Source organism: Podarcis raffonei, chromosome 12, assembly GCF_027172205.1.
Source record: "Podarcis raffonei isolate rPodRaf1 chromosome 12, rPodRaf1.pri, whole genome shotgun sequence".
Lineage (NCBI taxonomy): Eukaryota > Metazoa > Chordata > Lepidosauria > Squamata > Lacertidae > Podarcis > Podarcis raffonei.
The window spans coordinates 36,178,489-36,203,135 of record NC_070613.1 but is presented as its reverse complement, the minus strand read 5'-3'; the positions used below and the strand labels follow the sequence as shown (position 1 = coordinate 36,203,135).

The window sequence follows — 24,647 nt, the reverse complement described above, 5'->3', positions numbered from 1 at the left end:
TCTGTTCGACTTCCAAAACATTCAGGAACCAAGGCGCGGCTTCTGATTGGCCGCAAGAAGCTCCTGCAGCCAATTGCTGCGGAAGCCCCACTGGACGTTCAGCTTCCAAAAGAACGTTTGAACACCAGAATGATCATTTCCGGTTTTCAATCATCCGGGAGCCAAAACGCTCAGCAACAAAGCTGTTCGAATTCCAAAGTGTGACTGTACTGTGTAAAGGCCATATGTGAACTTAGGTATACATCCAGAAATTTGCTCCACCTGCAGTTAAAGCAGCAGCGAGAGACAGTGAGTTTAGCTCACTTTAGAAAAAAGTTATTTTCACAGCACTATTATACATACTGGGTTGTTTCTCATGAAGTCACTGCACAAAATCAACAGTTGGTAGGTTTTTAGGAACTAGCCCATATTGCATAGAATCATAGAGTTGGAAGGGACCCTGAGGGTCATCTAGTCCAACCCCCTGCAATGCAGGTATGGGGATCAAACCAGCAACCTTGGTGTTATCAGCACCATGCTCTAACTAGCTGAGCTATGCTGTTGTGTTGCACACATCATGCCAGAGCAGTCTGTAGTATGGCCCTAGGTAAAAACATGGCTTTGTATCCTCTCATACACTTCTGCCAAACTCATCTCAATCTGGTGTATACACCTTAGAAACCAAATTGCTTTGACTGGAGAAATGGCAACCAAGTCTGGACATTGACCTTCTAGAAACTGAGAAATGTAATATTGCTCATGATCCAGTTGGGTCAAACTTAAAAGCATGCTACTGGAGATTTATATGGCCACCTCAAAACAAAAGTTAGTTTATTCTAAGACGCAAGCCAAGGAAAGTTGTGGGCAAAACTGTAGGGGCCATGCAAAATCTCATTGCAGTAATTCTGCTTGGTGAACGTTGTGCCAGGGCTTTTATTGGAGGGTGCTATTTTTCTGAAGATTCTTAAGCTTATCACTGTTTGGAAAACAAGGAACAATAATATAAAACTATTTTATTGATAAGTGTTCACCAGTATTTACAATAAAGTAAATAATATACAGCCTGCACCTTCCACTTACTAAAAAGTTTTTACCTGGTCCCTTAAGAACCAAGTAGCCACAAATACTAAAGACTTGAAAGGACTAAACTGGGGGAAAGATGCATGCACAACAGTCGTATAGAACTACAAAAACACTTGTGAATTTGATCAATCTGCCATTAGGGTTCACTATAACTATCAAGTTTTATAAAACACTTTGCCTAAAATGAAGAAAGCAGTACCAAATGCTCTCCTGTAATAAAACAAAGCAAATAGCACAAACTCTTTTTTTTCTTTCTGTTTATGCAAAACACATTACTTCAAAAATAATCAAACTTGTCTCATTAAAACGCAGCTTTCAACATTTCTGGTAAGTTATAATCATACATATATAAAAAAAGGGGGGAGGGGGATAACTCAAACAATTATTGCGCTTCATCCTCTGGGCATGAGTGCCAGGTTAGCCGTTCTTCATAAAAAGCAATTACAATCTGAGGGCATTTAACATTTGCTTCTTTGGCGAGCACCAGGTCTGCTTCATCAGAATCTTTCCTGTTTTAAGAAAAGAACATGCATTCAGGATTTCGTGAGCCTGCAGTCTGAAGTACCGCTACTCGACCTTTACAGTAGTAGCTATGCACACAACCCAATCCTAGACACATTTATGCAAAAGTTTGTCTGATTTAATGCAGCAGACCTTTATTCCCAGGCAAGCATGTACATGATTATCATAGACCAGGGGTCTATGCGGCCCAATCACCTTCTCAATCCGGCCCACGGGCGGTCCGGGAATCAACATGTTTTTACATGAGTAGAATGTGTCCTTTTATTTAAAATGCATCTCTGGGTTATTTGTGGGGCATAGGCATTCATTCACCCCCCTCAAAAAAAATATAGTCCGGCCCACCACATGGTCTTAGGGACAGTGGACCGGCTCACAGCTGAAAACGGCTGCTGACCTGTTATAGACTTATCATTAAAAGGGTCAAAGGAATTCAGAATTCCTGCTCTAATTATTCAAAGTTTGCTTAACAGAGAATCTTGGGCAGTAGCAGCTCTTCAAAGGGGGGGGGCATACTAGGTATCTCTTCCCATTTGTAACAAAACCTAAGTTGCTGTTCACTGGGTATCTTATGCCATCAGTAAAGCAGTCATTTGGAACTGAGAGGTAAAGTAGTCAATAGTAACTGTTGGGGGAGATTTCTGAATGTAGCTGCTAATGCCGCAGGAGTAAGTAGGCCTTTGTTTCAAGAACACATGAATAAAACTGAGCTGCAAGTGTGTAGCTATGGTCTTTGGAGTAGAAATTCAGTCTTAAGCTGTAACAATTTAAATAATCATTCATAAAAGTACAGTAAAAACTAAATACCAGCAATAGTGGTTTAAGTTTGATAGAGGTGGTAACAAAATAGGCTAGGGCTCTCTTCAGTCTAAAGCCTAGTACTAGTTAGTTTGGTACTAAACAGCAACAAGAGTGCCCTTAAGTTTTCTAAACTCCTTTAAGTGGTAAAGGACCAAAATTACCAATGCTCAAGAGGGAGGACCAACCCAACCACCAATAGTCTTTACATCCTATCAGTCAGTTTATAACAGGAAAATTATATTCTTTATAAAGGTCAGTCTAAGACACACTTTGCACTGCTGCTGAAATTTCCATTCTACCACTTACCATTTCATAAGAAACATAAGTTCCCCACTACTGTCTGTGGCTCCAATTATTCGCTCAGGATCAAGACCTCTTGCAAATCCCCTGGGTTTATCAACCTGTTTGATTAAATATGGAGTAACATTAAAATACGTTCCAACTATTGTAGAAAAGCTGCCATAGAACACACAAATCCCCTCAAATGTCTTCCAGAATGTCAGCAAAAATTTTTTAAAAAAAAAATTACACCAAGCTTTCAGTTCTTTTACCCATCAATTGTTTCATTTCACTTTCCATGAACATACTGATAACTTCACAGTACTAAAGAATTAGTTTTCTGCAGATCAGAAGACATTTTTAGAAACTTTTCAGACTGATTGTTAAAGAGGTTACCAAGATGTAACCTAGTACAAGCAGCTTGCAAAACTGGGCTATAACAGCTCTTAGGAGATACTTTTTAGGAGAAATCCAAACACTAAACCAACTTACAGACTCTCTTTTTTTCTTTGATTTGCTGTCATCAGACTCACTATCGGAAAGAGATTTTCTTTTGGCGCCCTCTGTTTTTTCTTTACCAGCTTTCTGGGAACTCAGAAAAGCTTCTATTAACTCTGGGCAATCCAAGTTTTCTTCTGGTTCCCATGTGTTATCGGCACTGAAACAAAATTCATGAAAAAAAGAATGGAAGTAATTAGAAATCTGGATCAGATGGCCAAACTCTATAACGTCAAACCACCCACCCTAACAAAATGCTAAATTGTGGTCAGTTATTAAAGACACTGAAGTCATAGTTCTCTGCAATTTAATTTTATGTGGGCCAACTTGAGTCACAACGGATTCTGTAAAAATATTTCAAACCTACTTGTATACAATCATTTAGACTTAAGATTATGGGAAAATGGTCATGGGTTACCCAGTGTAGACAGTAAGGTTTGTTAAATAAGCTGAATTATTATTTCGGAGTCCACAAATAGTAACATAAGGAACGCTATATAAGTCAATTGAGCCCTGTAATAATGCTCAGTTTGCAAACATGCAGAATTGCACACAAGGACAAAGAATTTTTTGGATGTTTCTAGACTTAGGCTGAGTTTCTAGTCTTTCACAAGTGCCAGAGAAAAATGAATCAATATTCTTCTGTTCCTGGTAAACTGGATTTTTCTTTTTAAAAACCTTGGAATGCTTACTTTGGTCTATGCCGCTATATTGCTATTTATAGTAAAGAAGCAGCATGTTTAGCAAGGTTCTAGAAAAACATATGCTTGTTAATTATGCATAACTGGGAGAGACTATGTTACACTTTATAAAACCTTGCAAACTAGATGGGGTGAGAGGAGAGGTCTTGCACTCCACAAGGACCAGTACAGTAAGAAACATTTTCAGCAAGATGTATAGAATTGACTGAGAAGAAAAAAGCAGATTATTTTTGTAGTTAAGATTGGTAACCTTTTCTAAAGTGACTAATGTGTGTTAACAAAGATGGCAGCATGGTTCTTGACCATATTAATTCAGTTTTAATTTCTAGTTCAATCAGCATCTTTTGGATTACAATGGTACCTGTAGTTAAGAACTTAATTCGTTCTGGAGGTCCGCTCTTAACCTGAAACTGCTCTTAACCTGAGGTACCACTTTAACTAATAGGGCCTCCCACTGCCGCCGTGCAATTTCTGTTCTCATCCTGAAGCCAAGTTCATAACCCGAGGTACTATTTCTGGGTTAGTGGAGTCTGTAACCCAAGGTACCAATGTAGTTACAGTCGGGTGTCAAATGACACATACTGCCAATAGTGAAGGGAGGTATTGCCATCGGTGGCATGGGCTGAAGAGGAGTCCACACAGCCAGAGCTCTTTTAATTTTTTTACTGCAGCCCACCACACCGCTATTATTAATTTAAATCATTTCTAAACAGGCAAGTCAGAGATTTACAGGGAAAAGTGATTCTTTCAAAATGTTTTCAGCTCTACACGTGGAACTGTGGCCTACACCCCCAACCAACCAAGCACTGAAAATAGTAGTTCTGGATGAAGCTCCTTACTCAGTAAATCCTTTCCATTTCAAGAAGTACTCAACCTTGCCATTAACTACACGCCTGTCCAGGACTTTCTCCACAACGAATTCTTCAGGTTCTGTTTCTTCAACTTTTTTGCCTTTGCCATTCTGCTTTTTCCCCATTTTATGCTACAAAACAAAATCATTTGAAAAGATATATTTTAACAGTTATACTGCTATTGAATTCTAGGTCTACAGGACTTAGATTCTCATGGAAAATTTCGTATTTTGCTCAGTGAGAGAACAAATTATTGTAGAAAGAACCCTTCTGGGTCAATGAAGTTAATTCCAAATCTCTTTTGCAATGAATTCTAAATCTTTTTGTTTGAAATAATTTTTTGCTATTTTGTTCCAAATAGCTTATTGCCATTCGCTTTGTACAGATGGGTATTAAAATATATTGTATAAAAAGTAAGCTTTAAAAATGAATTTTGGGAAGGCACACGGAAGATAGAAGGATGAGCTTTTTTAGCTTTTTAAATTACTTGCATACATGTTAGACTAATAGTCTTCAACTTTTTCACACCTGGGGCCTACCTTCAACTGAAACATGCCTTTGGGAACCCATTTCTTAAATTTTACTACAAATGGCAAAATTTTCACTTTATATTGTGGTAGTACAGCTGCTGCAAGCCACCTTCGATCAGTTAGCAACCCAGTAGTGGGTCCTGAGCCATTAGTTGAAGACCAGTGAGTTATATATGCCTTGTTAATAGCAATTCAACAACAACAGTTAATAGCAGCTTGAGCATTTGTCAGATGCTAAATCTGAAACATTTATTTAACAATTACACCCATGCATGATTTTGACTTTCATTATAGACAGCAGAACATACATGTGCAAAAACATACTTGTGCAAAAGTTTCAGAGTTGCTCTTGATAAAGCCAGGTTGAAACTTTGTGTTTACTGTTCACAAATACAAATGCCTACTGCATTGCTGGAACTTTATAACAGCCAACATTCAGATAACAAAGTACTACATCCACATCATCCTCAAAGCATTCCAACTTCAGTAATGCACAATTTAGTGTAACAGGATTATTATTTTCCCAAATTTTCCCTATGCATTGGCTTGAAACCAGTATATTAGTGTCATGCTAAAAGTGCTGCAGTTCAAGAGTCAAGTGCAGAATAGCAGACAGAGTTTTGGAAGCACTCCTTAGGCAGTGTCCGAAACTCCCATTGTTCAGGCAGGCGTGACAGGTAATTTCATTAGTGCAAGCAGTTTCTGAGCTCTGGGCACAGTACTGCACCTAAGACTTCACATTAAAACTACAGTAAAAGGAAAGAAGGACCTTTTCCTGCCTTTCCACTTCCAACTACCCTCTGAAGATTGGAGAAGAGACCCTCTTAAGAATATTAGGGGGTGGGCAGGGAAAGGACTAGATCAGGGGTGTCCAACTGGTCGACCGTGATCGACAGATCAATCCCCGGATGATCGTTGTCGATCGCGGGATCCCTATTGCTCATGTTGTTTAGAATTATGTCTCCGCCCCCTCCCCCATGGTCTTTCCCTGCATCAAAATGGGTAGATCACTGCTATACCCCCCCCCCGAGTAGATCACAGTCTCTTGGGAGTTGGACGTCCCTGGTCTAGACCATGTGAAAAATGAACGTAATATTTTAGCTGCAGTTCATTCATTTTCAGCTTTGTATTCTTGTTATAAAACGCGCACGGAGATATTCTGTTGTTGTGCAACAGAATAACTTAGGTTTAAGGTGCCCTTTAGCTCCTAGCTCTCATATCTCAGTTTCTAACACTGTCCTTAGGCATTCAAAATAGCAAACATGAGGAAATCATGTTGTATATTGATCACCAAACAATCCTTTGGAGAAAACTAGATTGAAGGAAGAAATGGCCATGATTCAGAAATCCCATGTTCTGTCAGCTCTATAATAATATACTTGCTTTTCGTGAGTGCCAGATGGCAAATGTCTTTTGATACTGATATTGAAGTATGATATAGGAAATCACCTATTCAAAATGGGTATGGCAGAAATGAAAAAAAAACATATGTACAAGAATATTGCACATAATATGCCCAAACAGGCAATGTTAATGTCTCTTGCCCTCCAAGTGCTACCAAGATTACCAAGGGAATGCGAATATGTGGAGACAGTTTCCAGCAGTTAAGACTGCCAGTGTAGGGGTTGTTTCCTCTCGAACTATGGGAATTTCAGAGATAATACAAAACTAGCAACCTACTTCTGCAGTTATACTGTCATATCCCTGAAAACATTTGGAATAAAGCACAAAAGAAATCAAAAGTTTACGAATGTATGCATGCCATATTACTAATTAAGTCTCTGCATTGACACTCCCCACATCCAAGTGAGTATTTCCCACCCACCATTTGAAATTCAGCTTTATGTAGCTTTATATAGCTGATCATTCATGTCCAATCTTGCATGTGAGGAGGGGGCATACACCAGTCTGTCAAACAGACCTACAGTATTTTAAGCTCTTGGCGGAGTGGAGGGATATGCAATTCATGTTATCCCTTCCTTAGAAACCATGCACTGATACAATGAGTTCTCAATTTTCAAATTGCACCCTCAGTTGAAAGCTCAACTGTTGATCTAGATTTTTTAAAAATATTCCCAGCGTATTTTTAAGCAACTGATGCATAATTAAAATTTATGCATACTAATAACGGCATACCATTGTACAATGTAATAATATATTACGTAAGACCTATACTGTAGATAGATATGTGAAAGCAAATGGAAAAAAGCTGAGAATTGTTGAATGGGGACATTATCTGTCTCCTCCTCCTCCTTACCCCCTCCCAAAGGAAAATTTTGGGGGAACACTGAGAAAAATCTATTATCTACTCTTTGAAATTAGTTAAATGCACCAATACTTTTAAAGATGCAATCCTATGTGTGAGCAGGAAGCACCATGATGAGCGAGAAAAAGCATACAAGACCCAGTGCTTACTGGGCAGTAGTACGCATTGTTAGGAGTTAAGCACTCCTTTAGGAGCTGTAAACACTTGCAAATTTCTAGGTTCCCCAAAAGCATTGTTCTGTGAAAATCCCAGAATTTTCTTTCTGTATGGAATACTGCTATTGGGAATGATGGGAGTATCATGCAGAGACACAGAAAGAAATTTCTGTTAATTTACAACCTTCACAGCCTGTTTGAAACTGTTTTTTTTTAAAAAAAAGCTTAAGTTCACAATTCAATGTTTTTGGAGATCCAATTTTTTTACAGCTCCTGAAGGAGTTTTAAACTCTGAAATGTGAAGAGCAGTAACAAAATAAATAGCGCCAGAACTTGTCTCTTCCATTTCCTGTCTCCTCACCTGGGAGTAAAACCAAATGGGTGTGTTTTCTGTGTAAACATCTCTTGGATTGATATGTAATTTAATAAACACACTAAATAGGACAACTGATAGATCAATGATGAATTTTATGTTCTTAAAGCAGTAAAATAAGCTTAGGTTTGACAACAAAGCCAGTATTGCGTCCATATTTAACCCGTCCCCACTGAATTCCATTTTTCCAAACAAAAAATGAGTATTTTTCCTCCATAGATTCAAATTTCTAGAAATGCTACATCTCTAAATTTACTTATTGAATCTTACAGACACAACTAATTTTTACTATTGAATTCCCATTGCCACTTGTCTTAAGAGATCACTTTCCTCTCTTAGGAACTATCTGATAATACTCCTAGTTCAGCACCTTCTAAATTGCATGCCAAGGGCCAATACGGCTCCAGGAGAGGAGCTGAAGTGTTCCTTGAAAAATGAAGCTACTACTATCCTCGTTCCATACTTGGTGGAATGAGGAGGGGCAAAAGCATTACTGATTCTCTCCTCTCTTTAGTAATATATGTGCAGCAAAACATTATCCCAGGGAAAAAAGAATGATGCATCAGACTGCATGATCACAAGTCCCTAAGTGTTGGCTGGCCTGGCCTCAGTTATCTAGCAGTGCCTCATCTAAGTCAGTGGGACTTACCACAGAGTAGATCTGCACAGAACTGAGCTGTTGATACCTCACCTCGCACTGTATTTCTGCTTGAGACTAGAAATTATCCCTAGTGCTGCTTCCCCAGCTCAAAAAAGTGATGGGGACAAGATACCCGAAAGTGCTTCAATCACTCAGTGCTACTCGGGGACGCTGACCTACTTTCTTCCCTTCCACGTTTGCAGCTGGAAGGCAAGGTAAGAATTCATTTGGGTGCTAGAAAGCCAAGGCACTCAGTGTACATTTGTTACCATGTAAATCATTTTAGCTTCTTTCTCCAGCTCCAGAGGTAAAAGGGAATAATTTGTGCAGTTGGTGACACACACTACATCTTGGAGGAGCATAGGCATTCTAACGATCACCTTCAACTAGGAGCTAGAGAAGCACATGGATCTTCTCTCAAGTTGTATTAAGCTTACAAGAGTGAGGAAGGATGCCAGTGCTTCTCAAACTATCTGATGTGGTGGATGGGCAACATTTCCCAATTTCATGTGCCAGGGACCAATATCTTACTTGGTCCCTGAAGCATCCCAACCTGGACTATGGTGGAGTTGCCTTGAACCAGCAGCTGATCAAGGACCACCACTTTGAATAGTACTGGATTATGCTACAAAGTTAACTAAAGCATGGGAATTCCCAAAAATATTCCTACTGCTTAGAAACGCAGCTTCATCCTTGACTGAGTGAACACAGGTGACAAGGGGGCAGGCCACCACCCTGTACAGTCATACCTCTTGTTACGTTTTTTCAGGTTGTGTCCCACGGCGACCAGGAAGTACCGGAAAGGGTTACTTCCAGATTTTGCCACTCACGCATGTGCAGACGTGCAAAAGCAGAAGTGGCGAATCACGACCCGTGCGTGCACAGACGTGGGTTGCGTTCCTTTCAGGTTGCGAACGGGGCTCCAGAACGGATCCCATTCGCAACCAGAAGTACCACTGTAGTTGCAAAAAACATGTGCCAAATTTTCAAGGTGTGAATTGAGGAAGCATGTATATGCTTATCATTTTAAGTGTAAGAATGAAGGGTGACAGTTAATTCAGAAGGAAAAAATATAACTAAGCCTTATTGATGCATTAAAACTCTGGAAATTAGGGGGCACCAGGGACCTGCCTCTTCTGCCCTGTCCCCACTGCCCTCCACACATTGGAGGGCAAAGGTCTGCAGTACTTGTGCTCCTCATGTGCAGGGTTCTAAATCACATTACACCTTACACAAGGTGTGGAGGCTGTGCACCAGTGCAGGTAGCAGGGCCAGCAAGTGTCTCACTCTCCCCTTTGCATGATTCCAACCATCAAAAGGCTTTAATGCCTGAACAGGTCTCTTGTGTCCCAGGCATCCAAGTGTTTAGAAAACAACCTCAATTAAACCAAGACCTCCAACTCTGACCTTATGTCAAGTGTTTTAGTATGTGCTGGAATCATGATCAGTTATATTAAATGATCATATGCAAACAAACCATGGCTTACATACCTACCACCTGTGAAGATAAGGCAAGCCCAAGAGGCTCAGTGGTTTAGACCACAGCACCACCCACGTCCCTTAGGTATGTTGCTACCACAATATAATTGCTAATGTAAACTGGAACTGGCACGAGATGCCACCACACGCCCTCTTAGATTGCAATCTACCACCCACGCAATACCATTTCCTCAAGCGAAACGTACATTATTGCCTCTATAAAACAGAGGTGAGGAATTGATTCATGTATCACACTTCAATAACAAAACACATTGCTATAAAAATTTACCTCAGAGTGGTTTCCAGCAACCTTACTTGTTGATATCCAATGCAGCCATACTCAGAAGATGCACTGAAATCAACGGATTTATGTTACTTGAGCCAAATGAGTCCAAGTCATTTGGATATCACCCACTTTCACTGCCTGGTGTTTTTTGGAAAATAATGCTGGGGAGGGGAGATGTGGATGTATCTTTTTACACAGAGATGCCAACTTAATAAATCTGAAGAAATATGGTGGTAAAATCCTTACATATTTTAGGTGGTCATGAACTTACCAATGTAGATTTATTGGTGGCCATTTTTATTGCAGACTTGCTGAGCTTTTACTAGAAAAATGCATGACAAAAGGAATGTTGCATTACTCAGAGAAAGGCATCTCAGTACAAGTATGGTCCTTCTTCTATCCAGGTGATGGGGAAAAAGCTATTTCAAGTACATTAATAGAGTATGAAGTTAAGCTTCCATTATGCTAGTTATTATTTGGAATAACAGTTACCTACAATACATTATATGCCTTTTCACTAGTGAAATCTCACACATCCCGAGTTAGCACTAAAAAAAAAGTTTGAAGGAAATTGTTATTTTGAAAATCTCTAAGACAACAAGTTATAATGAAATAAAATCTTCAACTGTAAGGTATATTACAGAATCCTGAATCCATTTGTATGTACTTAGATCAGTGCTAGATGCAACCATTCAAGAAGATTCAGGATTAGTCTATTAATCAGCAGTACATCTACTATATAGGCGACCACTGCACCATTTGACATATAACTTTACACATAAACTGTAAATACAAAATACTTTCTCAAATTCTGCAGTTCTGATTCATGGCGTTTCCTCTGCAGAGCTATAAAAGTAGCATCACAGCCATGAGATTCAGCAAAGCAAGGGAGAGACCAACCCCCTCCCTCCTCCCCCGCAGCTCTCTTGCACTCAGCAATCCTGAGCGCCTCCCACCACCACCTTGCAGGAGATAAGATATCATAGGACAATTTCAAGCCAGGCCAATCGTGCTTCCATTTAGGAGAAAGGAAAGAAAAGAAACCCGGAACGCGAGAGCAACAAAGGCCTGTTGCAAAGAAATGAAAGCTAAAATGGGTCTTAATAGCACGAGGTGAGCGCGCAAGGGGGAAGGAAAGCAGACCCAAACGGGCCTCTCCCATCACCAAGAACATGAGAAGGCAAAGATGCAGGATCGGCTGCGGTGGAAAGCGCCATATCACCGCGTCGTTCAGGACGACTTCCTGCCGCCGCCGTCGCCGCCTCCTCTCTTCGACGAGCTTGAAAAGACACCGCCACGCTCTGACCCCCATCTGCAACCCCAACGCCACCCCCACCCAAGGCACTGAACCTTCATCTATATCTATAGATGTCCACGCTTCTGAGCTCTGCTTTGTTCGCGGCCTGTGCCTCCTCCTCCTCCTCCCATCACCATTTGCTGATTCTTTTTCTTTTTTTGAGGGGGAAAAAAGCGGGAGCGGAGTGAGAAACAGCCCCCGGCTACAATCCCCATTAGGACACCAACTAGGGAGCAAGCGATTTTTAAACTTCAGAAGTGAAGGCCCGAGGCGGGGTGGGGATGCGTGGTCATCGTCCTCTTCCCCCACCCCCACCACCAAACAAATAGCCCCCAAAGCGGGTTCGGGGGTGGGAAAGGCCTAGCTGGTAGGAGGACTTGTGGGGTTTTTGGTTTTTTTTAAGGCCCCACAAGGCGCGGAAAGAAACGGCGGCGGCCCAAACCTGAGGCGGGAGGAGCGGGGTGGGGAAGGGAAAGCGGCCACGCCTGAGCCTCCCTCACAGAGTTACATAAAACATAATCCTCATAATGAGGGAAAGAGAGGCGCCCTGGTTTTTCCCCCCCACCCCTCGCCGTCCTGCTATTCCGAACGGCCGTTACAAGAGGGGGGGGAGGAAATAGGAAAGTGAGGCGGGGGGTGAAGAAAGCGAAAGATACGGACTTCCAATGATGTGCACAGCGGCGCTCGGCTCCCGCGAAGTCTCCTGGCTCCCGGCGCGCACTGAGGCGGCGGCAACGGCAGCAGCTACATCTGAGGGGGCGGGGAGTGCGCGCGCGAGGCGGAAGGGCAGGGAGGGAAAGAGGAGGGGGGCGGGGAGGGAGCCGCAGCCAAGGGCGGGAGCGCGGAGGGGGGCTGGGCAGGTTTTTTTTTCCCCTCAGCGCCGCTGCGCGAGGAAGCAGAGGCTCCGCCCTCTTTCGTTCCCGCCCTTCGCTGCTGCGCCGCCGTCGACGTCGTCGCCGCCGCCCGCGCAGTCGTTAGCCGCTTCACACACTTCCATTGCTGCTGCCGCCGCCGCCGTCACCGCGCCTGCTTGCCTGCCTGCCTGCTGAGGGGGGCTCGCCTCAGAAAAAAAGACCGCAGCGATTTTTAATTTTTTAAAAAAGACCTTTTCGTCTCCTCTCTTGCTTTTCTTTGCTTCCTCAACCGGCCGAAAATGCCTCGCGGAGACCGGGAGAGCGACTGGGTGAGTGAGGTAACGGACGGCGTGGCTCAGTAATGGCCGACCTTTTTACACTCATTGTGTCCTTATGGGGTTGGCGGGCGGGCGAGCCTCCTGGAAAGCCAAGGCGCTAGAGAGAGAGAGCGGGGGTGGGGTGTAAATGGCGGGTGCTGGGAAAAGGGGCTAGATCTGGTCCCGTGGGTTGTTTTTTGAAGGGGCTCAGGAGGCGCCTAATGGCGGGTGTCGTCAGCCGCTCGCTCACGGAAGATATTTTTGCCAGGACCTATATAATACAGCACTGAATTTGAATACCATTAATGACAGGGCTTTTATTTTCCCCAAGCGACAAAGGAAGCGCTTGAGGGGGCGGGAGGAGAAAGCGCACTCTTACATACCGTTTGCGCCGCTAGGTTAGTGCTAGTTAAGCTGATATAGAAAGCGGGGTGGATGGGGCCTTGGTTAATTATACTCCCCTTTTTTTTTGGCGCGATTATTAGTCTTCGTGCATCTTCGGCAATTTCCGGACTACAGCAATGGGTGGGCTTTTGTTGCTTTCGGCTCTTTCCGGAAATTATCGAAGGTGCTTTTTCGAGGTTCGAGTACTCTTCGGCGCTCTTCGGCCAAAGCCGGACGTCGCCGGAAACAGTCGATGGCCTCGCTGGAGATGACGATGCGCATTTTGGATGTCCCTTTCAAAAACATCTCTCGCCATGTTAAACGGCTTTGCGTTACCTCAGGTTAACGATGGTTTAAGCAAAAAGCAGTACACTGTGGAAGAGTGCTCGATTCGTTATTACTTTCTGCCCCGTTACGTCGCGCCAATTTTGTGGTTTCGCGTATTTAAAAAAAACACCTGGGGCGGCAAGGATGCTTTAATTTTTAACCACGTAAGAATGAGGTCCGCCATTACCAGAAAGACGGGGTCGCATTCTCCAACCGCGTTACGCAAAGCACGTAGCTCCGTTACGTTAGCGGGAGAAACCTAAAGCTCGGGTGTTAGTCAGTTTGCGTGGAAGGGATTGCGGTGTAGTGGTGCTGACTAGCGCGGGGACTAACTGCGGCACAATACGCCAGTAGCGTAGATACTTGAGATGACGCAGAGTCCGTTAACTGGAAAACACTTGGTGGCGCAGTTGGCGGCGCTTGTCGCCTGCTACTGAAGACGTTAGTGTGGAAGGTTCTGGAAGGGACGGCAGCCCTTGAGGAGGCGGGGGGAGGCTGTGGCGGCTAAGTAGTTAAGACAAGTTAGGGATCCCCCCACATAGGACTAGGGAGAATTATGGAGGTCAGTAGTTTTTTTCCATTTCCAGTCTACTGGAAAAGGACTGAGCCGTATGTACATGTATAGTACGGAAAGGAGGGAGCGAAAGCGTACGAAGTGAAGGAGCGAGTAAAGACAAAAGGCGGGTTCCCTCGCCCTCCTCCCTAATCTGATGGGGGGAGGGGAGCGCGCATGCGCAGCAGAGCGGAATGCTGTAGCCTTTCTTGGCCTTCTGGGAACGAGCCCCCTCCCGGTGGTGCTCGGCGCCATTTTCTCTCAGCCCGCTGTGCACCTCGAGTTCTCGGAGCCGTCACATGGCGGAGCCATCCTCGCTGGAGAGGCGGAGGAGCAGCCAACCCTATTGCATTCTTAAGTTCTTGAAGGGTGAGCAAGGCTTATAAACTCGCATCTGCCTTCCTCATGAGGTGTTTCAGATCGTTATGTTAAAGTCGATAAATCAAAAGAGTTTGCCTCAGCAGACACGTTGCCGCTTACTTCCTTGAACCTTTGGGGCTTGAAGGCTTAAACGCAGCGAAGCGCGGGGCCTTATCGCACTTAACAAATAGCATTAGTTTGCCTCGGGAACTTTTTAAATAGTATTTCCGGGAGTGTAGTAGAATCTTAAAAGGTAGGGGTTGGTCAGTAGGGCACACTCCCTGCTAATATCCAGTGGCATTAGTTGCAGTTATTAGGTACAGGGCTACATTTCTTAATTAAAGTAATTCCAGACTGCTGTTGGTTTGAGTCAGTAGTAATGTTAAATCCCCATGGCGACCTTTCTAGGTCTGACCCACAAACTGCTTGGACAACCCTTGTTTCTCAACCCTGTTAGACTTGAGAGCAAGTCGACAAACATGCTTTTTGGGGAGTAAATGTGGGGAATGCATAGTAGATGCAACTTAACTCCTTTATTTTCCGATCAGTCTAGAATATTTTGTCAACTTCTATTATGTTGTAAAACCAAAGTGTGGTAAAGCTTTAAAAGTATGAAAAACACAGTTATCTTAAAAGTAATAAAAATTTTCTTGCTTATGGGGTCTTTGAAACACACCGAGAACTGAAAATGGTCCACATTTTGTGAAAAAGATATGGGGCAGACTATAATGCTGTTTTTCTGGTCAGTAGGTTATTTGGCCTGCAAATTTGTTGAAATTATCATCCCTTATTTTATGGCAACTTTTCCACTATAATTATGATTTATTTTAGTATGAATTAAACATGGTTGCTGTTTTAAAATGGATTATGCTCAACAGGGCTCTCAGGAAGAAACATACATATAAAACTGTTTCCTCACATACAATCTGAAAATCTTCATTTCAAATTCTGTTTTCTGCTGAGGAATACTGTGTGGAGAATACAGTACTGTGCTCTGGAAAACTGATATACAGGCAATCTTCTGCTTGTATCCTTATTCTTGGCTATGGTGTTCTTATGCACATTTCTGTGCCCTAAATTTGGGTAGTGGTGGCAAAAAACAACAACAGTATATTTATCAAGCTGTGGACATGGATTATTGATGGGCCTCAGTCTCCTTTCAAGGAGCTGGTCAGTGCCTTCTCATACATCCACTTTTTCTCAACAGCAGGTCCCCATGTGCACAGTGGCAGCAGGTAGAAGGGAGGAAAGAATAAATAGATATCAATGTGGCTGGCCAAGTGTGAGGGGAGGAGAAAAATTGGAAGGCAGGAGGCAAAATGGGCAGTTGTATTGGGATTGAGAGAGGAAAAAAAGCACCTCTGGGATGTTCCTGTGCATTCTTGGCTCCTCTAAACATGCCTCCCCCCTCCCAAGTTATGAGTTAGGAAGCCTCTCCAGAAGCTTTTGGTTAGAAGAACACTTCACTCTATCTCAGAATAACATACAGTGGTACCACGGGATCCATTCGCATCCTGAATAGAAGGTTAGATGCACCAGGTGCGTTTCGCCGCATGCGCGTGACGTCATTTTGACAGTGTGCATGCGCGAGCGGCAAAACCCGGAAGGAACATGCTCTGTTACTTCCGGGTCGCTGCAGAGCACAACCCGAAAATACTTAGCCTGAAGCATATTTATCCTGAGGTATGACTGTACTGGCATTAGGAACTGGACAGCTGCCCTGTGTGCATGTACCCATGTAGGTGGAGGAAGTTTATTTGAAATTTGTATATGGCCCTTCATCTGACAATCATAGGCAGTTCACAGCATAACAATACAAAACCAGAGCACAATTTACATAAACAAGAATAAAAACAAATAAATAACCTTCATACAAAACACATTTAAAAGGCCATGGAATGTTCAATCAGCCAAATGCCTGGTTACATAGAATTGTTTTTGCCTGGTGCCTAAAGATATGTAATGAAGGCACCAGGCGAGCCTCATTGGGGAGAGAATACCACAAATGGGGAACCATGGTCTATTCTTGTGTTGCCACCCTTCAAAAGATGGGAAGTTTTCAAAGAATGGTTCGGTGGTCCTCTGTCAGAGATTGTTTAGCTGTAATTTCCTGCATTGCAGGAGATTGGACGAGATTACCCCTGGGATCCCTTCCAACTCTATAGTTGCATGATTCTATGACCTCATGGAGGAGGCACACAAAGAAGGGCCTGAGATGTTATTGTAGGGCTTAGGTTGGTTCTTAGGCAAGAGTCAGTCCTTGAGGCTGCGCCAGCAGCATATTGCTGGCAATGTACTACAAAGCTCTGGATGACCCCACTCAGCAGTTTCATGTGCTGTAGATGTTTATAAAACAGTATAGGGGATAAAATTGAACCCCAAGGAACCCCACATTGAAGGCTCCATGGGGCTGAAGAGCTCTCCCCAAGCATAACCTTTTAGAAATTACCATCCAAGTACGACCAGAACCACTGCAAATCGGTGCGAGTTACCCCCATCCTGGACTTTCACTCAAGGATACCATGGTTGATGGTACTGAAAGACACTGAGAGGTGAAGGCGAATTAACAGGGATGCATATCTCCTATCCTAACAGAGATCATACAGGGCAACAAAAGTAATTTCTTGGCTGAAAGTGGGCCTAAATGCTGATTGACATGAATCTGGAAAATCAATTTCCTCCAAGAGTGCCAGGATCTGGTCTGCAACCACCAACTCAAGAACCTTGCCCAAGAAGGGGATATTTGTAGCTGGCCAGTAATTACTTAGATTTTCTGAATCCAGGGAGGGCATATTAAGGAGCAGTCTTACCACTGCTTCCTTCAAGCAGGTAGGGACCACCCACTTTCACAAGAAGACATTAATCACCTCCCTGAATTGAGTAAAAATGGCCTGGAAATGAAAGAAGAATGGGGTAATATTTATTAATTTTGGAATAGAGAGCATGGTGATTAGAGAAGGAAGCTAGTATTGGAGGAAGTAAGTATATAGCAAACTTACTTATTCTCTACAAACTGATGGATAGATGAATACTTTGAGAGGCATCTTTTTTGGGGCCAGGATATACAAACTAATGTGGCTCTGTTTTAGAGACTAGATTAGTGAATTCTGCCTAAAATGGGAGTGCTAGGGCATGTCACCTCCAGAGCCAGTGTTTTTGACTTGAGGAAAGCTGAACTATGGAACTCAATGCCACAAGGAAATTACTGTGTCAAAAAGTATGGCAATTATCAAGAGGGATCACATGTAAGTAAATAGTGATGTCAGTAATTGCCAGTTGATTATGGCAACCTCTTAGAATCACTGAATTGTAGAGTTGGAAGGAACCACAAGGGTCATCTAGTCCAACCCCCTGCAACTAAATCATACAGGACAGATAGCAATCAACATCTGCTTAAAAACATCTAGGGAAGAAGAGTTCACCACCTCTTGTGTGAGTCCATTATCAACTACTCTTGCTCTCAGTTCTTCCTGATGTTTAGTCAGAATCTTCTTTTTTGTAACTTGAATCCATTGCTTTGGGTTCAGGTCCTAGCCTCCAGAGCTGGAAAAAACAAGCTTGGTCCATCTTGTGACTGCCTGTCCTTCATCATTTTGCCCTCTCAAGTGGGCCATAGGGATAGAAAGAACCCCTGAACTAACAGCTTGTCTTATACTAAATATCCACATAATAATTGTTGAAATAGCATACATAGAAACAATACCATCTGTAGAAGTTTGTAGTGTGCAACTATGTTGCAGACTTTGAAAAAGAGTAGAGAAGAAACTGGCAGTGTTTCTTATTGCAGTTTAGAGAAACCAGGAGTATGAATGGTTACATCATTGTGAAATGGGTGAAGTATTCTAGACTGTTTTGACATTGAACCTTTCTAGCTATGTCTTCTGTACAGTGTCCTAGGTCACAATACTGTAATTTAAATCTGCTGTAGTTTTAGAAGTAGATTTTCTCACTCCTGAATATTACTTATTCCAGTGCCTGAGAGTGATGGAGATGAGAGTCAGACCTTTGTTTGGCCAGAAAGGTGACCTCATGTAGTGCTCTTTGGTAGGGAACAATAAAATACAGTGGTACCTTGGTTCTCAAACTTAATCCGTTGCAGAAGTCCGTTCTAAAACCAAGGTGTGCTTTCCCATAAAAAGTAATGCAAAATGGATTAATCCATTCCAGACTTTCAAAAACAACTCCTAAAACAGCAATTTAACATGAATTTTACTATCTAACGAGACCATTGATCCATAAAATGAAAGCAATAAACAACATACTGCAGTCACACAATCAATCAGCACCTGAACTGGGTTCCATACAGTTACAAATACAAAACAAAAAGAACTGCAAAAACAAAAATGCAAAATAAATACAAAAAACAGACAGACCTCAGTGTAACACTCAAAACGGAGCACGTTTGGCTTCTGAAAAAAGGTCGCAAACCGGAACACTTCCCAGTTTGCAGTGTTTGGGTTCCAAGTTGTTTGAGTACCAAGGCGTTTGAGAACCAAGGTACTACTGTACATTGTTAGAGGTTAGGAGGTTTTTATTTGCCACAAATGACATAGAAATTCTACTTTGGAACACACACTGAGTCTTAGAGTACATACTGATCAGCGCTTGAAGCCATATTATCAGGATGTTAAATTGTGAGGTCTGTAGGTTCACATATCTGGAAAATCTTGCGCGATTCTCAGCTCAACATCCTCCCCCTGCTGTAAAGAATCAAAAAGATTAGCTACGACTATTTTCCAGTTTGTATTAAATCCTGGGTTTCTTTGGTAGGCATCAAGTTCAAAAAGGCTTTTCTCAGTTGTTTCCTGGCAAACATAGAACCTAGATTATGTATTTTTTATATTTTTCCAACTGAAGTGCTTGACCCAAATAGAAAAGATAGTGTCTCAGTTATTGTTGGGTATATAAAATCTAGTATGTGTTTAGGAAGAAATTGTATGCTATATTAATATTTTTTCTCTCCTTTGAATTAGAGGGAAAAAGAGCAGTTCCGCAAACTATTCATTGGTGGCTTAAGCTTCGAAACCACAGAAGAAAGTTTGAGAAACTACTATGAGCAATGGGGAAAGTTAACGGATTGTGTGGTAAGTTGTGTGCATTAATCTTTGTTTGCTTTTAGATAGCTTTGGGTATGGGGAAAAATTAATCTGGAAAAAAATAGGCAATATATTCTGGTTGCTAGTCTGGTCCTCTTTGAACCCAGATGCACTGGAAGACAGGATGCAGGATGAAACCATGTTTGGTTCATTAGCAGCCATAAGTGTGTGCAGATTTGTCTAGAAGAGCAGACTTCTGTTTCCTTTGTGCTGAATGTGAGATACACTCTTCAATGGTTAATAGGCATCGATCACCCATGAGAACAATTGCATCTTTTCTGAGATTAAGAAGTTTAGTTCTTCCTTGCAGCTAATGGTGCTTGTATACTATTTGTAGCTTTAAGTCTAGAATCTCTTAATAACACAAATAGAAAATGTTATTTTCGGGTAAGGTAAAAGGTAAAGGTACCCCTGCCCGTACGGGCCAGTCTTGACAGACTCTAGGGTTGTGCGCCCATCTCACTCAAGAGGCCGGGGGCCAGCGCTGTCCGGAGACACTTCCGGGTCACGTGGCCAGTGTGACATCGCTGCTCTGGTGAGCCAGAGCCGCACACGGAAACGCCGTTTACCTTCCCGCTAGTAAGCGGTCCCTATTTATCTACTTGCACTCGAAGGTGCTTTCGAACTGCTAGGTTGGCAGGCGCTGGGACTGAGCAACGGGAGCGCACCCCGCCGCGGGGATTCGAACCGCCGACCTTTCGATCGGCAAGCTCTAGGCGCTGAGGCTTTTACCCACAGCGCCACCCGCGTCCCTTATTTTCGGGTAGTGACAGGTTAATGTCAGTAAGCTTTCCTGATTTATCCATTGATTAGCATAGATTTTTAAAATCAGAAAATTGAAATATTCAATCATCACTTTTTATGAAACCTATAATTCCTCTTCCATGAAATATAGGGGTGGGATGCAAACACCTATTTTTGGAGTTCCCATTGAGATGTTAACTGTATTTTCTTAGAACTTTACACCCTGTACCACGTTGCTGTCTACTTTCTAAAAGTTTTCATGGGTTGCCATGTAGTATGGCAGACATTTTATAAATATAAACCCATGTCCACGTAGAATTAGAACTCTAAAACTATAAAATTGTAGAATTAGAACTATAAAACTATTAGAACTATAAAATTGTGCCATTGGGTATGTTAGTGTTTCTTTTTGTACCTATGTTACACTTGTTTACGAATGTTACCACAATTCATATTATTATCTTTGATCAAAGATTTCCAGCAATGTCAGCTGGCCATTAATTTTATTTTAAAATACTTTTTTAAAAAGTACGTATTCTGGAAGAGGAAATGTTTTCTCTTTATTATTTTTGCCATTTCAGGTGGGTGTTGTGTGTATTATTGGTTGTTTTTCTGAGCCACAGCAGCCATCTTTGTCATCTTGACAAATACTTTATTTTTGCAGCACACCATGTTGTTGGTCAAGGGGTGAGGAACCTGTGGCCTTCCAGATATTGTTAAACTACGATTTGCATTATCCCTGACCATTGACCATACTAGCTGGAGTTGAAGAGAGTAATCTGGAGAGCTACAGATTAGCAATCCCTGTTAGTAGCAGTACTATACGCTGACAGCCTTTCATAGTTTCCAAACTCTTTCCCTCTGTCATTTGTTCAGACTTCAATTCTCAAACTACATTCTTTAGGGTACAATTGTATTTTTTCTTAGCAGCTGCTTAGAAAAGTAGTTGCTAAATAGAATTATTGGTGATAGCAAAATGTTTGTGGCAATAATTGTCTAGTAATTTAGAACTTAATAGTTGAAATGCACAACCTTCATCTTGTAGGTTATGAGAGACCCTGCAAGCAAACGCTCACGAGGATTTGGTTTTGTAACATTTTCTTCCATGGCTGAAGTTGATGCAGCAATGGCTGCCAGACCTCATTCCATTGATGGAAGAGTAGTTGAGCCGAAAAGAGCTGTAGCCAGGGAGGTAAGTTTTGTTCTGTTTTAAATTTGAGATTTTTTATCTCTTAAAGCAGACAAGTTTATATTATTCAGAAAATGTTTTTGCTGCTGGGTGTAAAATACTGCAATTTGGAGGACATACATGCTCAATGGGGTAGACCCATTTAGCAATACTTCCTTAACCTGTGCTGAGGTATGGATTTCATGCAGTGACTTTTCTGTGGCAGGTCTCAAGCAGTTCATTGAATTTTGGCAGCATGCAGCTGAGGAAAAAGCTCAGTTGGTTACAGCATGGTGTTCATAATGCCAAGGTTTGCATGTTTGATCTCTGGATGGGGCAGCTGCATATTCCTGCGCTGCAGTGACCTGGACTAGATTATCCTCAGAGTTCCTTTCAATTCTGTGATCGTACAACAAAAGCCAGGGATCTAAAGTTAATATATTTGATGGTAGAAACTGACTGTGGGCATGGCATATTGCCTCAAACTGTTACAAATGGGGAAACTCCTAGTTCAAGTCTTGCCTCTGCTGTGAACTCAAGCCACTCAAACCCCAATATGGGATAATAAACAATTTTACAGGATTGTTCTCAGCATTGCAACATGCTAATGTGCGTGAAGTGATCTGAGCATTCTTATAGTGTTTATGAATGTTACACTTTGCCAAAATTATAGGTCATAGCGATAACAGAAAAAGACAACTGCTGAAACGTTCCTGAAATAAATACTGCTTAATGTGTCAGTTTCCTACACTATTATTAAAATTTTCTGATGTTTATTTAATGCAGCAGAAATGGAAATGGACAGTTTTCACATTTTTAGTTATTCATTAACACCAGCAACTAGAAATTCAGGGTTTTGTTTTTTGTTTGACCAACAATTAACTAGGCAGTTTTGCTAAACTTATTTTTCAAGGAATCTGGAAAACCTGGAGCTCATGTAACTGTGAAAAAATTGTTTGTTGGTGGAATTAAAGAAGATACTGAGGAACATCACCTTAGAGACTACTTCTCGGAATATGGAAAAATTGACACAATTGAAATAATTACAGACAGACAATCTGGTAAAAAGAGGGGCTTTGGATTTGTAACTTTTGATGACCATGATCCAGTGGATAAAATTGTATGTAAGTAAATACTATTAACAATCTTTGTCACTGTTACATATTTTATGTACCCATGTTTGGGCCTGGTCTATATATCACTGTATCAGCAAGCAAGTCATTTCAGGATGTAGTGTAACCACTGCAGGCTGCCATTTCTTCTTACATGCATGTATGTAAATTGCATACCAAGTTTATACTGTGCAAGAAAATGGTTGCCACTATTTTAAGCCAGCCTTGGTAGCCAAGTAATCAGTGTTGCTTGCCAGATTGTGATATGGCAGAGGTATTTGGATCTCTTCTGTTGAGCAGTGGCAAGAACATCTTCCACTTTCCTGCAGGAAGGTGTCCTGGGGACCATGCACACCTTTCTTGCTGAAGGTATTCACTGCCTGCTGAACAACAAAATAGAACTGGGCTCTCCTGCCTCTAGCAGGAAAAGGATGCATGTTGAGGTTTACATTTTGTACTAGTGTAGAAAGTCAGTGTATAAAATTGAATTTCACCAGTGTTGCAGTCTTCATTAATGTTTTCTCTAATTTTGAACAGAAACTGCTGTGAGGGATTAGATTGAAGGTTGTATCATTTGTTGATTCTCTCTCCCCCCCCCATCTTTTGTGAACACAGTGCAGAAATACCATACTATCAATGGTCATAATGCAGAAGTAAGAAAAGCTTTATCCAGACAAGAAATGCAAGAGGTTCAGAGCTCAAGGAGTGGACGAGGAGGTATGTTTGCAAATTGCATCATATTTACATTAAATATTTTGGAAATAGTATTGTAGTTAACTGAAGCTGATGAACACTTTCAGGTAACTTTGGCTTCGGAGACTCGCGTGGAGGTGGTGGAAACTTTGGACCTGGACCTGGAAGTAACTTCAGAGGTGGATCTGGTAAGTCAGTTGATCTTTGCAAAGCACTAAATAAGCCCACGTAGACTAATCTGTTAAAGTTTTTATGACCTGGGGTTCCATAAAAATAAGAACACTGTTACGGTGGTCTTCCTTTTCCTTATGTGAATATGATATGACCAGCAACCATTAATGTTTTCATTTTTTGCACTAGGTAAACTAATAGGAAAAACTTTATTTTTAACAGATGGCTATGGAGGCGGTCGTGGATTTGGTGATGGATATAATGGATATGGCGGGGGACCAGGAGGTTAGTCTCTTTAATTTGCTTAGGAAGACATAGTATGGATGTGTGCTCTAGTGGAAATGGTATAAGCAATTAAATTTTCTTTATGGTCCAGTCGGGTCTAAAAGTACTCAAAATCGATGTAATTGCTATCATATGCCCGTAATCCATTGTCAACCATATAAATATGCTGTAATAGTTTTCTTTTGGAACCAAATCATTCCTCCAAATCAGTGATGGAGGACCTCTGGCCTCCAGACCTAATAAGGCCCGCGAGGCTTCCACATACATGTGTGTATTGCACCTTGGCAAGCATTGTTGATTATCAGCACTTGCAAAGCCATGTGCCTTTGTAAGCACCAGATGTGGCTTTATGGTTTGATTTCAAGACATGCGCATAATTATTGCAAAGTGCAATTACGTGAGTATAATTGTATCAAGTGGCTTGCAGGATAGCATATATTGATGTTTCTATTGATTAGGTTTTTGTCAAGTAGCAGCCCCCACACTATGTGACACATGGCTTTATAGAGGAAAATCGTGTGGTATAAAAGTGTGTTTCCAAGAAAAGTTCAAACTCTGCTACATGCATAATTATTTCTTTAAAAGGATATGGTTGTGGTCATAATACTCTATATGAAATAAAAGTTCAACTCTGATATAAGCTGCATGTTTTTCTGTATGTTTACTGAGACTTGTTTTACAATAGGTGGCAATTTTGGAGGCAGTCCTGGTTATGGCGGAGGAAGAGGAGGATATGGTGGTGGAGGACCTGGATATGGCAACCAGGGTGGGGGCTATGGAGGTGGCTATGACAACTACGGAGGAGGTAATGTTGAAAGGAATTAGAACACTGGGCCTTAGCTTTAG

General features: G+C 41.9%; 2 protein-coding genes across 5 annotated transcripts in view; one reads left to right on the top strand and one right to left on the bottom strand.

The window, feature by feature from the left end:
- Window positions 1–977: 977 nt before the first annotated feature.
- Window positions 978–12,533, bottom strand: CBX3 (chromobox 3). Of its 2 annotated transcripts, XM_053410020.1 has the most exons (6): window positions 12,398–12,532; window positions 10,712–10,762; window positions 4,700–4,842; window positions 3,154–3,319; window positions 2,689–2,783; window positions 978–1,571 (listed from the first exon to the last, which is right to left on the bottom strand). In XM_053410020.1, exons 2-6 carry the CDS (start codon window positions 10,733–10,735, stop codon window positions 1,445–1,447), a joined length of 555 nt encoding a protein of 184 aa, XP_053265995.1. In that variant the 5' UTR covers window positions 10,736–10,762; window positions 12,398–12,532; the 3' UTR covers window positions 978–1,444. The 2 variants fall into 2 exon arrangements, with proteins under 2 accessions (XP_053265995.1, XP_053265996.1); XM_053410021.1 differs by lacking the exon at window positions 10,712–10,762 and having other exon boundaries at window positions 12,398–12,533.
- A 135-nt stretch (window positions 12,534–12,668) lies between these two features.
- Window positions 12,669–24,647, top strand: part of HNRNPA2B1 (heterogeneous nuclear ribonucleoprotein A2/B1) — a 15,605-nt gene continuing 3,626 nt past the window's right edge. The window contains exons 1-8 of one of the 3 annotated variants that reach the window (XR_008332931.1): window positions 12,669–12,929; window positions 19,506–19,616; window positions 21,418–21,564; window positions 22,454–22,664; window positions 23,268–23,369; window positions 23,453–23,533; window positions 23,739–23,801; window positions 24,487–24,606. Coding sequence is in view for 2 of the 3 variants with exons in the window: in XM_053410011.1 (XP_053265986.1) it covers window positions 12,891–12,929; window positions 19,506–19,616; window positions 21,418–21,564; window positions 22,454–22,664; window positions 23,268–23,369; window positions 23,453–23,533; window positions 23,739–23,801; window positions 24,487–24,606 (874 nt within the window). In the remaining variant the exon portion in view is untranslated. The remainder of the gene's footprint in view (window positions 12,930–19,505; window positions 19,617–21,417; window positions 21,565–22,453; window positions 22,665–23,267; window positions 23,370–23,452; window positions 23,534–23,738; window positions 23,802–24,486; window positions 24,607–24,647) is intronic. The other 2 variants (XM_053410011.1, XM_053410012.1) reach the window with 2 other exon arrangements.

What these genes read in the sequence shown, in the direction of transcription:
- CBX3 (XM_053410020.1), bottom strand. Translation starts at nt 10,735, where the DNA reads ATGGCCACCAATAAATCTACATTG. An exon ending in CCACCAATAAATCTACATTG is followed by an intron (nt 4,843 to 10,711) that starts GTAAGTTCATGA and finishes TTTGTTTTGTAG; the next exon opens with CATAAAATGGGGAAAAAGCA. An exon ending in AAATGGAAAGGATTTACTGA is followed by an intron (nt 3,320 to 4,699) that starts GTAAGGAGCTTC and finishes ATTTTGTTTCAG; the next exon opens with TGCCGATAACACATGGGAAC.